Source organism: Sinohyriopsis cumingii, unplaced genomic scaffold, assembly GCF_028554795.1.
Source record: "Sinohyriopsis cumingii isolate HCF-2022 unplaced genomic scaffold, ASM2855479v2 utg002183l, whole genome shotgun sequence".
NCBI classification, from domain to species: domain Eukaryota; kingdom Metazoa; phylum Mollusca; class Bivalvia; order Unionida; family Unionidae; genus Sinohyriopsis; species Sinohyriopsis cumingii.
The window spans coordinates 86,125-102,472 of NW_028316148.1; the positions used below are offsets into that span (position 1 = coordinate 86,125).

Here is a 16,348-nt window from a genome sequence, read left to right on the forward strand (position 1 = left end):
TCTTTAGCTAGTAATAAGAATAGTAAAAACTTTCCTTACATTTTGACATCCTGTAGTTCTGCAAATTACATGAACCATACTATGGATTTGCGACTTTGATTACACATTTCGAAATTGTAATGTAGTTTCGGCTATATTCCAAGTGCAATTACATCCTCTTTACTGGATTCAAAATGAAATAAACATTATATTCCATAGCGTCTTTCTGATAATTGTGATTGAAAAACTTACGTTTCCCATATTACTAATTCAAACATTCAATGACCGAAGAGAACCACACTTGTAGGTGTCAACAGGATGCTCCGTCGCCGATGTAATCCAATGTGCTTCATGTATTTCAAATTTTGTTTGGACATCGCTGTCCGATCTAATCAAACTTAGCAGACAAGGTCCCTCTCGCTGTCTTTCAGCGGGGGTAAGGACGAGAACACGCATCGTTCACTCCGCGGGCTTCCCTGTGGTGTTGGGACAAAGATGTAACACCTAGGTGTGGTAACTACAAGCCTTTTTTTATAGGCAAGCAATGTAATCCCTTTTTGCTCAAGATTCCTGTCTTCTGGCTGGTAACGTTGCGTAAGAGTTCAACACTACCCTGCAGCAATCTTTAAAACATCGAACACATGGCCGCAGTGATAATTCTAAGACAGCAGAGTCGAGCTAATACCTGACATTATAGCTTGGGCTTAGCAAACTTGTCGAATTTTATCACCTGAAAATCATATAATGGAAAATTAAGTATTCTTGGTCAATGTGTGAAATAAAGGGCATTATAAATTGACGTTTATAACTCAAAATGAACGGCATTTGCTATCTACGTTAGAATTCCTTATAACGGAATGCTGCTTTCGTTATTCAAGATTAAGATGCAAGTAGTTTTAGTATGTCGAAATGTATCTGTACTTCCGACAATTTTTGTGAGCACTTATTACGCTGATCAGCCATGGATATGCGTATATTTTTGTTTTTCCTAGGTTGCTTCAAGAATTTATCATATTATACGACTCATCATAATCTGTCAGACAAAAATAGCCCAAGGCATTGTTTTGATGTGTGTAACAACCCTGAATACATAGGATTGCAAGTAAGAACAATTTTATAGCACATTCAAATATATTATATGATTATAATGTCCGTCTGCGTTTGTCTATTACCATATTCATATTTGATTTTCATTTCTATTTGATATATAACCTACTTTTTGTGAATCATTAACCATAATAGCCACATATACAAAGCACACATATCATGCAAATTAGTGACATTTCAAAGAACGATGAGTGGTTTGTATACAGAAGACATTTCTGTACAGAAGACGCTACCTACATGTTTTCTTCTGAGTCGACGGAAAGAACGAGGTTGATCTTGCGTAGGGACATGTTGAGGCCATTTGGCCTAGACGTATTCATAAACAAAATCAAAACGAGTTATTTCTTCTAATTTGGAATAAATTACTATGTAACTTGCCACAGATTAAGGTTGTGGCCTAAGTGGCACCAACGATTATAATCTATATCACCTAGATGAACACAAATAAGTTTTCTTTTGGATATCTTTTTTTATTATATATTTTTCTCTTTATATAGAAACAAGATTGTTTTTGTAATGCAACACTGGGTGCTTACTCCATAGCAGGAAAATGTGATTTTCCATGTCCCGGAGACATGGCTGTTTCGTGTGGCTCTAACAATACAATATATGTGTATTATTATACAGGTAATACATATTAAAGATTGATAATAAACCATTATGATATAATTCAAAGCATCCGACTCTCCTTCTTACATTATATTTGTAAAACAATTACAATAGGTATTTAGATAACAATGTTCTGAGATTACTTATGTACAGTTGGCAATGTGAATGCATCGGGCTTGCTATTGGTCTGGAAATTGTAGAAATGGCCAGTACCAATTCAGAATTTCTCACAATTATTCTAAATATAATATTCTGCGCATAAGTATAACAGTTGAAAAGGTTACTTGTAATGGATTTCTTGTGCTTCATTGACAACATGTAACTTCATAGATAATACCAGCTTAAGCTGATAAATACCAACACAAAGAGACGCATAAGTCTGTTTGGGACGATTTTATGAACTGTGTGCAGGCACTGCACATTCATAACTTGACAATAAACCCTCTTACAAAAATGTCTTTCAATTCAGTCTCAAAATATAATATGCATAAGAATATATTTTTTAAGATATACAATTATTCAGACTGATATATGGTGTGTCTGGAGAGAGGATCCACTTTCATTTGAGGTTTGTATGATACACTTTGTGCCACAATTTATATTTACCGCAAAATACCTATGTCGCTTCCATAGATTTAAATCAATTGTATTGATATTTAAAATATTGTAAAAGCAAATCGCGTAATATTTTAAGAAATATAACTTTTTATTTTACTTACAATTATTATGAATTTATTATCCCTTACATGATCTGTATTTTTAAATGTGCTATTTGAAGCTTTTGATGTTCCGTTAAATTGTTCTAATTGCAGTGCTATCTTCAATCTTCTTTGCATTTGTTGTGCAATTGGTTAAGATAAACAATCGACGAGAATCGAAACCACTTAGGTTGTTCGACAGCTAGTTTGGAAGTAATCGTCCTCATATTTTGTTTTTCTTTTCTTACTTAATCAATTCCTGAGAGGTGCGATCCCTTGCTGGATGGATTAAGTTTCAAACGTGAATAGCTTGTGTTGAGTTTACAAGTAGCCGATATGATGCTACTGTTTAAAATATTATAGAGAGGTTAAAATACAAATTTATGAGACAAAATAAATCTAAGATATTACACGAATTGTTACCTTACCTGAAATCCATGCACTTTGACCACAAGATCTGACTACCACACATTAACTAGTGGATATATATATATATATATATATATATATATATATATATATATATATATAGATAGATAGATAGATAGATAGATAGATTATTTAGCGTCTATAACCCTCAGCTTAGTAGTAGTAGTAGTAGTTATAATATTCTATCAATTAACTGAATGTCCATTCCCGTGATAATAAAAAGAAATTAAATTATTGTACCTCATAAAAGAAGAACAGTAAAAGTGTTACTACAACATGCCATTGACTAGAAAGAATCTTCCTGATCACTGCCATCTCAAATATGTCAGCGTTCGAGTTTTATGCTTAGCTAACGTGGGAACGTGAGAAAGCTTGCCAGTAACTTTTCGTGGGCCAGTGTTTCTTCCTGGGGCTTTCCAGGGTTATTCCTCCGCGAGTCTCTTTATTGAATCTAACTAACAAATTAGGCCAAGACGCATTTTTGTTTCAATTGCGGGAACATTTCGCATAAACTATGTTCATAAAAGAAATATATTGATGTAACAAAGAGTTTTGTAATCAATCACTTCGTATAATGAAAATATATAAATTTCCATTACATGCATGTGTGCTATACAATCTCGACCTTCATATAGGATGTGCATGTAATCGCGTTTTTACTTTCTCAAGGGAGTTAACTCCGATTTCTTTAGTATATATTAAGCTAAGAGTTTCATATCACAGACTTTGTACAAAGTATTTTGCTGCATTTATATAGAATATGTATTTTATTATGTTACAATGTTGTTTTTGACCTATTCAGTCACATCTGATCATTCCTATTTAAAAGCAACACATTGTAGTGTTTTACTCCAAAGTCATATATTCTTCAGGTTAAATTACGAAAGAGAAAAAGACCACGAGTAGATCGGGAAGAAAAATATTCAGTCACCGATGATTGGTGTAGACAAGGAAATTGTCTGACTATGATAAACTGTTAAAGTGCATACCTTGGTCAATACGAACAGTTTATTACTAAGATTTAAATTTTCGATACTCCACTTAACTAAGGAGATGTATTATATTTATTATATTTATATTATATTTCTTAATTAGAAGAAGTTGGAATGCAATAATCGAGAGCCTCATTTGGCACGATAATTGCAAGAACATTCATAAAAATCAAATAGTCATGACCATTTAATTTATAATGGCCAGTAAGTTCCCAAGTGATTAATCCGTTTCATGTCACATCTAAATCACTAATAGTTTCACTATTTTGCAAGGTGGCTGAGAGAGAGAGAGAGAGAGAGAGAGAGAGAGAGAGAGAGAGAGAGACAGAAAGAGAGAGATTATCAGGAAATCTATTAATTATAATAGACAATGGTAGCATTCTTGTTTTTTGAAGGGGAAAAACTATTGGTAATCTTTATTTTAGAAGGGCCGCGTGGTCTATTTTATTTTCTTGTGCATTTCATAAAGTGAAAATAGTCTACAAATATAGTGCGAGATATGTTCAATTCATCAATCAACTAATCAAGTTGTATACAGCTGTAATAAAAAAAAATCCCAGTTGTCACTTGGCTGGTACTCTATGAGGATGTTACTAACATAAATATATTGACTGTCATAAGTAGGTTTTGTATTATGTAAGTGATTCAAACATTGGTTTAATCGTAAAAAAATTTTAGTTACCTTGTACATTACAAATTGCGACAAAAAGCGATTGGTATCAGTGCTGTTTAGAAATATAGCCCTAACATTATTAAATAGGACATTTTCATAATTCGAAGCAAATTGTGGGCAAAGGAGTTCACGCCGTCTTAAAGAGGGACGACAGTAAATGAACCTGCATTTACACATAGAAAGGAAGATTACCTTGATTTATCAATGTAAGTCGTGAAACTGAATTGTAATCAACCATCTTTGCTTAATAATTAATCTGATAACTTTAGCTATCGGTACTTACAAATGATAATGCAAAACTTCTACTTTCTTTTATTACATTCAGTGCAGACAAATATCAACGTATCTGGAGAGTTTGGATTTGTATATATTCGCCTATTTAAGGCCATCGGTGACTTGCACTATAAATATGAGAGCTATGGAACAAACGATATCACAGAAAAACATCACTACATATGCTATGACGGTACGAATTTGTACAAGAAAGTTAAAAAGAATTATGCTGTCTATGATTGTCACTTATGTATTAGACTTGCAGTTAGCTTTGCAGTTATGTTTAATATTCTTCTTCTGTCAACGTGTCAGCTGTAAAATTGTCGCCAGTCATTAACATATCAATCGAAGATTAATATTATTAAATTTTTCATGGTATAAACTCCGCATCTTTTAGTTTTGTAATCATTCCAGTTTCATGTTAACCGTGTTTTTTTTTTTACTTTTGAAATATGAGACAACGTCACCAATCGGCCAAGAACAATGTTTACTTAAGGCTCATAACAATTCAATAAGCATGTATCGTAGCATAATGTCAGCAAAGTTTTCATCGATGTGATTCATTTTCTTGTAATTTTGTAATCAACCTACCATCTAGCTATGTTTTATTTAATATGAGTCAATACCGCAAAGCCGGAAAATTAAACAATATACTTTAGTTTCATAGTGAATCAATTTTTATCGTTCTATAGAACAGAATAAATGCGTCTTCAAGTCGGCTGAATCTGAAGTGACTTGGCCTGAGGCAAAAACTAACTGTCTGCAGCAGAATAAAGGCCTTGTCCCATACCGTATTGCTACTGATGAAAACATATGTATAACGGGGTTGCTAGATGGATACTTCTGGATAGGGATGAGGTGGTTTAAGCCAGGTATATCAATAAATCTACCTATCCATCTGTCTGTTGTAGTGTGACCAGGGTAACCTTTGTCAATTTCTAGTGACCTTTTGACAGAAATTGAACTTAATTATTGGAAGAATGTATTATATTATATTATATCTCCTTTATCTTTTCCGAGTTGAACTCGGTAGAAGTTATGTGAATTGTATCACCATGCAGAACTCCTTTGTTTGAAATACTTGAAACATCTGACATGTTCATCTTCTTTATCTTTACCGAGTTTAACTCTGGAGTGGTATTGTGACTTGTATCACCATACAGAAACCTTTTTTAGAAATACTTGAAACATCTGACATGTTCATATCGTTAAAGGTGGAGATAAGAAAATATAGTACACCACGTTGAAGTTTATACTTTCTCGAGATAGCAAGGAGTTTAATATATACGTTTCAGAAATCAGTTAGAAATCAACTTTAATTGTTTTAACTGTATAACGTTCCACAAAGCCTTATTTGTTCACATTTTAAATGTTACATCTGTTTAAATTCTCCAGTAATTTTGCCACACCTAAAAGCGCAATTTCTGCCACAGCTAAAACACATTTTATATAATGTTTGGTGTTCTTCTTCTTAACGTCAGAGCTTTAGTGTCCTCATGGAAAATATGACAAATTAAATTGCTTGGAATATTGTGTTGTTTCATCGGCAGTTTTGAGTTGCATTACAGAACAATCGGTCTTGGTTGCAATGTACAAAACCTCATGGACTGATTACCCTCAAAAATAAATAAGAAAATCAAAGGAAAATACATCAATTGATCGAATTAACAGATCAATGAATACACATACATATGAGCCATCTGCTGGAATATGTTTTGCTTGCCCAACAATTCTGAACATTAATGTGCAATTTATATATTAAAGCAATGGAAAAAAAATCAGATCTGACAAAGGATGTATTAAAGATTGGAAAAGAATGAAATTGTGGGCAAAGACATTATCATGCAATTTTACAGCAGAGTAAACTAAAATATATTCCATAAGCCGAATAAATATTAATAACAAGAGATGTTATAATTTATAGGGCATGTAATACAAACGTTCATTCATGGATGAGATGGGTAAAGAGGACATTGTATTTTCCTATGTTAATACCGTATATTTTTCATCTTATGATACCAAGTATTTAATCCTTTAACGAATGACGAAGATATGAATTAAACAATATGTATTGTGGTAGCACAATATTAGATATGTTCGGTATTAACGCAGGAGAAGAAATTTTAGTTTTATTATATACCAGATTTATTCAAGGATCGAAGTTTACAAGATTCAACTCACTCTTCTGCAAAACACCATCTTCCAACCCCTTTTTCGTAATTTCACATCTTTCATAGCATGATCATAAAATTATGTGTGACTTAAAACAGCGATTGTATTTTTTGATCCTATCTGTTGCAATAAATTACAATTTCGCCATTTTTCAAAACTATTTGACCCTATCTGAAGACAATGCAAATCAGTTTCAGCAATACATCACAGCGAGTTCAGCGTTGCTGTGAAGGAAAAGAGGGGAAATAACTTCAGAGAGTAGTGAAGGGCATGTGGACAAATTTCTTTATCAAGGATTAACTTCCATGAAGAATTGTAAAGCAGTTTCTATTTATTTGTTCTAGCTTACAAAATACTCGGTTTTGTTGCTACCGGTACAAATTTTGTAAACGCACATTGTAAATCGTCGCATGGCATAATGGGAAATATTATATTTACACATGTGAAAATGGCATATTAACAATATTATATCTTCACATGTGAAAACATAAAAATATATTTTTTCGCAAATGAAAATATCAGGATACATGTGAAAATGTAGGAATGAAAAAATGACAATTATTTCGCCAAGAAGTATTTATCTTTCATACTTAAGTATAAAAGAAAAATGTTTGTTTGCGTTTGCAACAAATAAATACCAAGGTCTTAATGACGATTCAAGCAGATAGAAATCCTAAAATAGTGTGACCAGTTCCATCTGTCCGTTTCCTTATAGCTATATCTCTTCAAAATAAGTTAGGCTGAAATTCCCATTGTGTCAGAGGTCATACGTACAAAATTATTAATTTAGTGAGTTATGCGTCATTAATTCCTTCCTCTTACTTGTACTCCCTTTGAAAAAGTAGAGAAAACATCAGAGCCCTTTTGAGCTTATACGATTTGCGGAGTTAGAGGTAAATCTGAAATACCTAATATATATTATAGGAGTTTATAGAATGAATATCATAACGATTACATATGGGCATTGAAACAAGAGCAGTTTTAATATTAAGACTTCCACCTATTTCAGAAAATAAGCAGATTTTCGATTGGATAAGCATTGATAACCTAGTCAGACATATTCAATTCATATGAGAAGAAAAAAAATCCTTTAGATTGATAAAGGTCCGGCACCAAATAATGCCTTTTCTATCCTTCTCCATTCCCGTCTATAAAGTTTATTTGACCATATTGGTGACATGGTACATTATTGTGAAGGATAGTAGGCTCAACACTGTACTCCGTCATCGTGCCACCACACCTCTGGCCAAATTAAGACAACAAACTTTGTGAACACTATGTTTCACTTGCAACAGTGGGTTTGTATCATCATTTAATGACTATCGACCTTTACTGCTTTGATACATTTCAGTTATATTCGTGGATTTAAACACGTATTTTGACAAGAATGAATCATGAGTTCCAGACTTCTATAATCCTAATTAGTGCAAGATTAGTTCAGCATCTACAACTACCATCTCTACAACATCAGTGATAACGATGACGCAGAGAACAACAACAATGCAAAGAACAACCGACATGGCAACGGTAACATCAACAACATCGACCAATATCAAAAGTGAATGGGTGACATTATATATTACAAACCCCGTTAAGCCAACTTCCAGCGGCGATTTGGTGTTGTTGTTGTTATAGGGTTTAACGCCATTTTTAAGCACAAGATAGGCTATACATGGCGGCCAGTATAAATGGTGGAGGAAGAACCCTGGAAAACTCAGGGAAGAACCACCGACCCACGAGAAGCTACTGGCAGGCTTTCCAACGTACCCACGCTAGCCGAGCCTTGCACTCGAACCCCAGCAGAGGTGAGATGGCAATGATCCGGAACGGTGAAGGCTTTAGACCACTCGGCCACTCCTGGCCCCTCCAGCGGCGATAAAACAACTACTCTGAGTATGTCTACAATCTTAGTAATACGCACAGTCGTTCTCCAAGACAATGGCAGCAGAGAGATTGCAAATATAATGAATACATTATAGTATAGTATTGTATAGTATAGTATAGTATAGTATAGTATAGCATAGCACAGCATAGCATAGTATAGTATAGTATAGTATAGTATAGTATAGTATAGTATAGTATAGTATAGTATAGTATAGTATAGTATAGTATAGTATAGTACAGTACAGTATAGTATAGTATAGTATAGTATAGTTTAGCATAGCATAGCATAGCATAGCATAGCATAGCATAGTATAATATAGTATAGTATAGTATAGTATAGTATAGTATAGTATAGTATAGTATAGTATAGTATAGTATGGAGTGGTGGTGTGGTGTGTTGTGGCGTGGCATAGCATAGCATAGCACAGCACAGCACAGCACAGCACAGCAAAGCACAGCACAGTACAGTACAGTACAGCACAGTATAGTATAGTATAGTATAGTATAGTATAGTATAGTATAGTACAGTATAGTATAGTATAGTATAGTATAGTAAAGTATAGTATAGTATAGTATAGTATAGTATAGTATAGTATAGTATAGTATAGTGTAGTATCGAATAGTATCGTAGGATCTAGGAATTGTGAGTCAGAACCGACCGCTTCCCAAAGAAGTAAAAAAGAAATGAACGCGAAGCAACCAGAAGGTTTATTGTGCGTTTTTACAGCTTGATTATTGAAAGCATATCCTGTAATGCCTAACATGCAGGAATAAATGGAGTAGTAACCCTTTGCCTTCCTACCGCGGTTATGTCCTTAAGATTCAAGAAAGATTAGGCCAGCTATCATGGTTTGTCGTGGGCAAGGCATTTTACTCCGAATGCCTCAGCACTAAATAACCTACTTGTTTTGCTGTGACGTAAAGAAAATAACCAAAACAAAACTTTTAAATACATTTTCTTACAAACGTCAAAGGATTGTTCCCAAATTTGGCAGAAACAGTTCTGACATAAAATAATCTGTAACTATAACTCTGATTGACCATCAAATACGACCGTCATTGCCTAACATAAAAACCTTTAACAACTATATCTCAAAATCCGCACAGAAATTATTCAAATTTGACAAACAAGCTTCGATGAATACCTTCCTATCTACGTTTTGCAAGTGACGCCGATCGTCCACTAAAATGGCAACATTTATTCATATTTGAAAGACTTAAAACCAGCTTTTTCCACACAGCTAATTGGAATTCAACCAAACTTAAAGCAGTATGGTATGATGACCTTTAAAATACGTTCAGCAGACGTTGATCAAAACACACCCATGCTGGATGGCGTTTCAAGATGTTCCAAGCATGGCAATTTACATAAAAACAGTATACTTTATAAAAGATGTTCGAACATGTCGAGTAAGATCAGATTTAAGTTAGCTGATCGATGTAATAAAGTTCACTTATTTTCTTTTAGTTTCCCAATATACCATTAATGTGATTTTTACACAGCAAATCAAGCTTTTATTTTTATGGAAAGTTAATTCTTGAGAGGTAGCTATGTCCTTAAGTCATTTTAAAATTTTAATTTACTATTAATTTTTAACGACTGCTTCAATTCATTTTGGAACCATCCCTAATTTGGATAGACTAATGAAACCAGTCAAAACGAAAGTTAACAAAGAACCATTAGAACTATTTCCTAGCAATAAAACACTTCTTTGAAAATTAAGGCAGCTTGGATATATAAAAGTCAGCCAAACCAATTGACATTTTCGTCTCCAAAATACCACCATTCCGAACGAAAACAAAACATTATGTCAAGCTGGTTTATATATATTCCTTTAGTTTCTGTCAAATTAGTCAGTAATTGAACACGATTCCAATCTTGTTTAAACTTCGCATTCTCGACTATAAATTGTGACCAACAACGTAGTGAAAGCTATATTAGCGTCCAAAGACTCTGAATCCTCTGAACTCTCATCATCATCATCAATGCAAATATGTGAATATAATGAAGCTATAAAATCCTTCTGTGTTTCAGAAAACAGTGCGGTGTCTGGAGAAGCGGAAATCAAGACCAAGATAAAAGGTAAATGTGGTAAAGGAGGAGTTGCAATCTTCTGCAAAACTTCTTTCATGAGATGACGTTAATAGTGACAGAGCTGTTGGCATATAATTCAAATTTCCAGATATATATATATATATATATATATATATATATATATATATATATATATATATATATATATATATATATATATATATATATATATTTGTTGTGTATATATGACAATACTACTGTATGGCATTGATTATTATGAAGCACAAATTTAGTTGATTCAAAATCTATGTGATCAGTACTCACGGATGGGGGAGTGTATTTTACTGGTGATTTCAGTGCAGTAGCTGAATCAGACATTTTCAGAGATTACAGTTAGGGTATTTAATTAGCTTTTTTGATATAATAATCTAGTGAGTGCTGGACATTTAATAATGTGCACTGATTCCAGTTATACATTCACCCCAACAACAACGATGATTTAACATTTTGTACTGTCGGATCAATGCGTAGGTAGATTACGCAGTGTGCACATTGTTTCAGATCACGAAGAGCACGTGATATCTGACCATCTCCCTATCCATACTTCCCCCCATACAGTGACCTGTGGGAGAGACTTCAGATAGACTGTGATGAGAAATAGCATAACTTGGAATACATTAGACGCTGATATCTTGAAAAAATATCGAAATGAGCTGGACCATGGTCTGAAAACTTTTGATATAGATACTATTTCGGAAAATGTTGATAGATTGTAAGGGCACATTGTTAGTGCAATACAGCAGTCAAGCGCCATCGCACTTCCAAAGTCTAAATTCAATTATCATTCAAAACAATACTTGTCAAATGAACTCAAAAATCACATAAACTGCAAAGACAAGTTATGGATAAATGAGGGAAGACCTAGGGATAGTCAGTTTAATTCCTACAGAGAAAATAACGATAAGAAGAGAGACTTTAGAAACGTTCAAAAACTGGCTGTGGAAAAATATATGGTTGAGGTATATGACGAAATTGAAAGCACTTTAATGCGATGTAAGACACTTTTGGAAAATGATCAATGCTAAGAGAGGGAACAATATAAATATTTGTCAGGAACTATCAACTGATGGAGTTTGTGTCCGTGATTCCATCGCAAATGGCTTTGCCAGATACTATGAAGACATTCACACGCCAAATTTTAGCCATAGTTTTGACGGAAACAGAATTTATAGAAAGAGAATTAAATCGGGGTCTACAGGATGGAGTAAGCCGTATTGAGGCCTTATAGACTAGTATCAGTGTAAACGAAGTAAGGGAAATCATTAAAAGTCTAAAGAAATCAAAAGCATCGGACGATGATCAAATTTGCAATGAACATTTGACTTATGGCAGCGACTACCTCATCGAGTGTATGACAATTTTTTTACTCATATGATTGATCCATCTTACATACCTGTATATTGCAGGAAAGGGTTAGTAATACCACTATACAAAGGTAACCGTAAATCAAAGAACTCCCTCGAAAGTTACAAGCCTCTTACTTTACTGCCTGTTATCTACAAAACTTTTGAGAAAATTATTCATGAACGTTTGGTAACTTGTCTCAGAGATACTAATTCTAATATACCCATTTCACAACAACATGGTTACCAAAAAAATTTTGGCTGCACAAACGTGAGTTTGTTGCTGTTGCAATCAGTACAGTATGATGTAAACATGGGTGCACGGGTTTCTGCTGCTTTTCTTGATACAAAAACGGCACAAGGGGTTACTTTTTAAAGTATTCATGTTGAGAATTACGGGTAAATCCCTTTTGATATTTTTTAACATATATACAAATTTACAGAGTTAAGTTCTTGTCAATGGGCCCTAATTTTCGGATTGGTTCTCAGTTGGCCAAGGAGTGAGACAAGGAAGTGTTTTGTCAACCTTGATGTACACAATATTTATAAATGACTTGCACTACAGTTAGAAAATAGTGGATTTGGAGCAAAGATTGGATCTTTAGCTGCGGAAAATCCAACCCTAGTTGATGTCAATTCACTTTTGGCTATATATCCTTGCAATATATAAAAGGTGTTAGATATAGCATACAATTACAGTAATAGGTGCTGATTCGAGCTTAGTGTCACAAAGTCATACATTATTAGTTTCGGTCCCCAATACAAGAATTATGTCAGTATGAAATGGTATCTTAGCCCGTCATGTTTGACGCTTACTGATTCGGCAACACACCTGTGTCACCGAATTAGCTCAAAGCTAGGTCGCATGATGCAATACTCCATGGAAGCAAGAAAGGCGAAAATCTTTTCACAGCATGTTTGTTATAGGCATTAAACGGAATGGTTTACATCCTTTGGTTGCTGCAAATGTAGTCAAAAAGTTAAATTTTCCTTCAATGCTTATGGAAGCTAATTATGGTGTAACGGTTCAAAAAGTGACCTCTCTTCACTGGATAAAACTGAGGTATTTTACCAACAATTTACAAGGCTTCCGAACACATACAAGATTAGCAGATGGACATCAGCCCAGTCCGAAATTGGCAGAAGAAAATTGATGATTTTACACAGATTGTTTTTTTATGACGAATAACGTACATACTAAACGTGAGTTTAACGTTGCTCTATTTCACTTCATTATGAGCGGATGCATGTCAAGCTACAGATTAATTTCAAATTTATATTAAACGTTAAAAATGTTTGACTTGCTCGGGTATCTAACTGATTATTTGCATCATTCCGAAATTCCAGATAAACAAAATTGGAAAGAAATTGTAAGTTCAAACATTTCTGGTTTTGAAAATAGCCTCCGGAGAGTATGTATGTCTAATCAGAAGAAAATTTTTGTAATTACACAGATTGTTTTTTACACAGATTCTCTTCGATACACGAATACTTACGACCTGCCTCAGTGTGGCAGTCGGCTAAAACCAGACAGCACACTAAGGTATTTACATATATAGCTTAACTATGAGCTGCTATTCCTCAAACACAGCTTGATATGTGTATTATATGTGGGAATATTTATTCAGACTTGATACTTCTTTGTTGTGTTACTTGTCCTTATATGTCGAATTTCAGAAACTCTTTCTGGAACTTACTTATTGATAAATTTCCACTGAGCCTGTACATTACGTTATTTAATGCAGAAGATAAGCTGCAACTACAGTATATTCTAGGTAAAAGGTTACCAACATCTCAAATCGACAAAGAAAAGTCCAAGTTTTCGTCTTGCATGCAGCATACTTTGTCGTGCATTTTACAGCTATCTTTGGCAAATAAGGTACTGAAACTTGCGACTTATGCAGTTGACGAACACTTTGTTGATTTATATATAATAGAAAGAAGAGAAAGAAAACTACTCTTGTTAAGCCTAAATAATACGCGAGACAATATATTGATTTACTGCAAGTATAACATAAGAGGATGAATATATATATATATATATATATATATATATATATATATATATATGTGTGTGTGTGTGTGTGTGTGTGTGTGTGTGTGTGTTTGTCGGAGTGTTTATGTGTGTGTTCCTAATATAAATTACAGGTTGTAGATTATAAGAAGGGGGTAATATTAATATTAGCAACAAACAGCTTAAGTATCCTTAGAAGTGTCTAATTCCAAATTAATATATAACCTTTGAAATCATATATAGTTGTACTTCTATGTCCAATGCTTCTATACGTTAAAACAATAACTTGGTGATTGTACCAAAGATCAATCCCATCAGTTATAGATATAATAATAACATGGCTAAGAAAAAAGCAATTCTCGGCCGCACCCAATGTATCGAGAATATGAAGCAGGAGACAAAGAAAACTTGCATCCTTCTAAAAAGTCCTGAGTGGTAAAGCACCTTGCTCTGGTCTATATTTTTGCTTTCAAATAACCAAAATGTACACTCAGATATTTTATCTTAAGTGCTTCGTTTAAAGACAATTTTTTCCAGCTTTGTAGAATAATCATAATATTGATAACATTCAAGCTTACTACCTTCGCCTTTCATGCATCACTAAAAAATATGCTGTTAAAAATCAATATTTTAGTTATGGCAATCTATTTGATAATATCTCCCCCAATCAATTTTGTAATCTGACAATTAACTTTGACGGGCAGGGTCATTCAGCTGAATCTTTGAAAATGTGCAAAGCCAAATTTTTGTGTGAGGAGAAAGAGATGAAGGAGAGAGAATCTGATATTGCAAGGCTGCGCACAAGCACAGCATATCGACCTTTTGGAACATCTGGTCTATGGCTAAACGCTTCGAATCACCCGGTTATATTTGTATCATTGCCTTATCAGGTTTTATCCATGATATGGTTCACTGAGATAAACATCCCATAAAATGATCAGTAAATTAGCTTTTAGTTTCAGCTCCCTCCAACCCAACCCATTTTCAATCCCAGTCAAAGGCAGCTTCACTCTTTTTATAGATTAATATGCTGAATTCATAACTATCAAAACGTACAACTAATTTATCCGTTAGACCCCACTTTCATTTAAAAACTAGGAAATACGTCTTTAGGCCTAGTTATAAAGATTGTCTCATCGCGAGGCACAATCAACTATTCAGTTCTGGTCGTACATTATATTTATAGGTTACTGCATTTGTATGGGAAAATAGAAACGAGTTTTCGGAATGAATACTGCACGAACTTGTGAGTGCAGTATATCCTTCCGACAAAACGAGTTCATATTTTCCCATACAAATGCAGTAACCATTTTATTATATGCTCATTTTTTTATTCAGCCTAAGGTTTAATTATATAAACAAAATACACTACATGAAACAATGTAAATGAATGAATGCCGTATTCCAAACTAAATACACAAGCGCAGATTTGACATTACAAAATGACATCATTATTAATGCGCACATAGCTCCGCCCAGATAAATTTGAACTTAGTCGCGCGGTCGACATAACTTTCGAAAGAAAATGGCGTGTCTAGTGAAAATTGAAATTTCCAGTCATATTGTGAATGACGGCATTGCAACGACTTTTCCATTTGATCTGGAGTGAATATATTTTGGTGTATTGTTTCGATTCGACGAAAGTTTGTGATTTTAGACTGGATTCATCTGTGCAAATTATACATGAAATACATCGGATTTAAGTAGCGCGGGAGAAGTGTGTTTACGTCTGCAAATGTGTTTCTGTTTCTGTCACTGAATGTTTGAAATCATAACGTGGGAAAAATATGAAGTCTTTCAATGCAATTTTCACAAAGACGCTATGGAATTTAATGTGTATTTCATTTTGAGTGCACTAAGGAGGATGCAATTGCACTTATCATCGAAATTACAGCACACTTTCGAAATGTGTGATCCAGATTGAAAACCTATGACATGGCTCATGTAATTCGGATTTGCAGAATTAAGAAAAAACATTTTGAGGAAATTCAGGATGTAAAACTGTAAGTATATTTTATTTTGCCATTCTTATCACCAGCTAAAGAAAACAGTATATGCCTTGTTATTTGTAAGGACCTAA

At 33.9% G+C, this 16,348-nt stretch overlaps 1 protein-coding gene across 1 annotated transcript in view; it reads left to right on the top strand.

Annotated features, from left to right (window-relative positions):
- LOC149770960 (uncharacterized) overlaps positions 1 to 16,348 on the top strand; it is a 30,896-nt gene that overhangs the window by 7,907 nt on the left and 6,641 nt on the right. Inside the window, exons 4-8 of the mRNA XM_089948936.1 lie at positions 972 to 1,081; positions 1,584 to 1,713; positions 4,813 to 4,953; positions 5,453 to 5,632; positions 10,852 to 10,899. Coding sequence (XP_089805062.1) covers positions 972 to 1,081; positions 1,584 to 1,713; positions 4,813 to 4,953; positions 5,453 to 5,632; positions 10,852 to 10,899 — 609 coding nt within the window. The remainder of the gene's footprint in view (positions 1 to 971; positions 1,082 to 1,583; positions 1,714 to 4,812; positions 4,954 to 5,452; positions 5,633 to 10,851; positions 10,900 to 16,348) is intronic.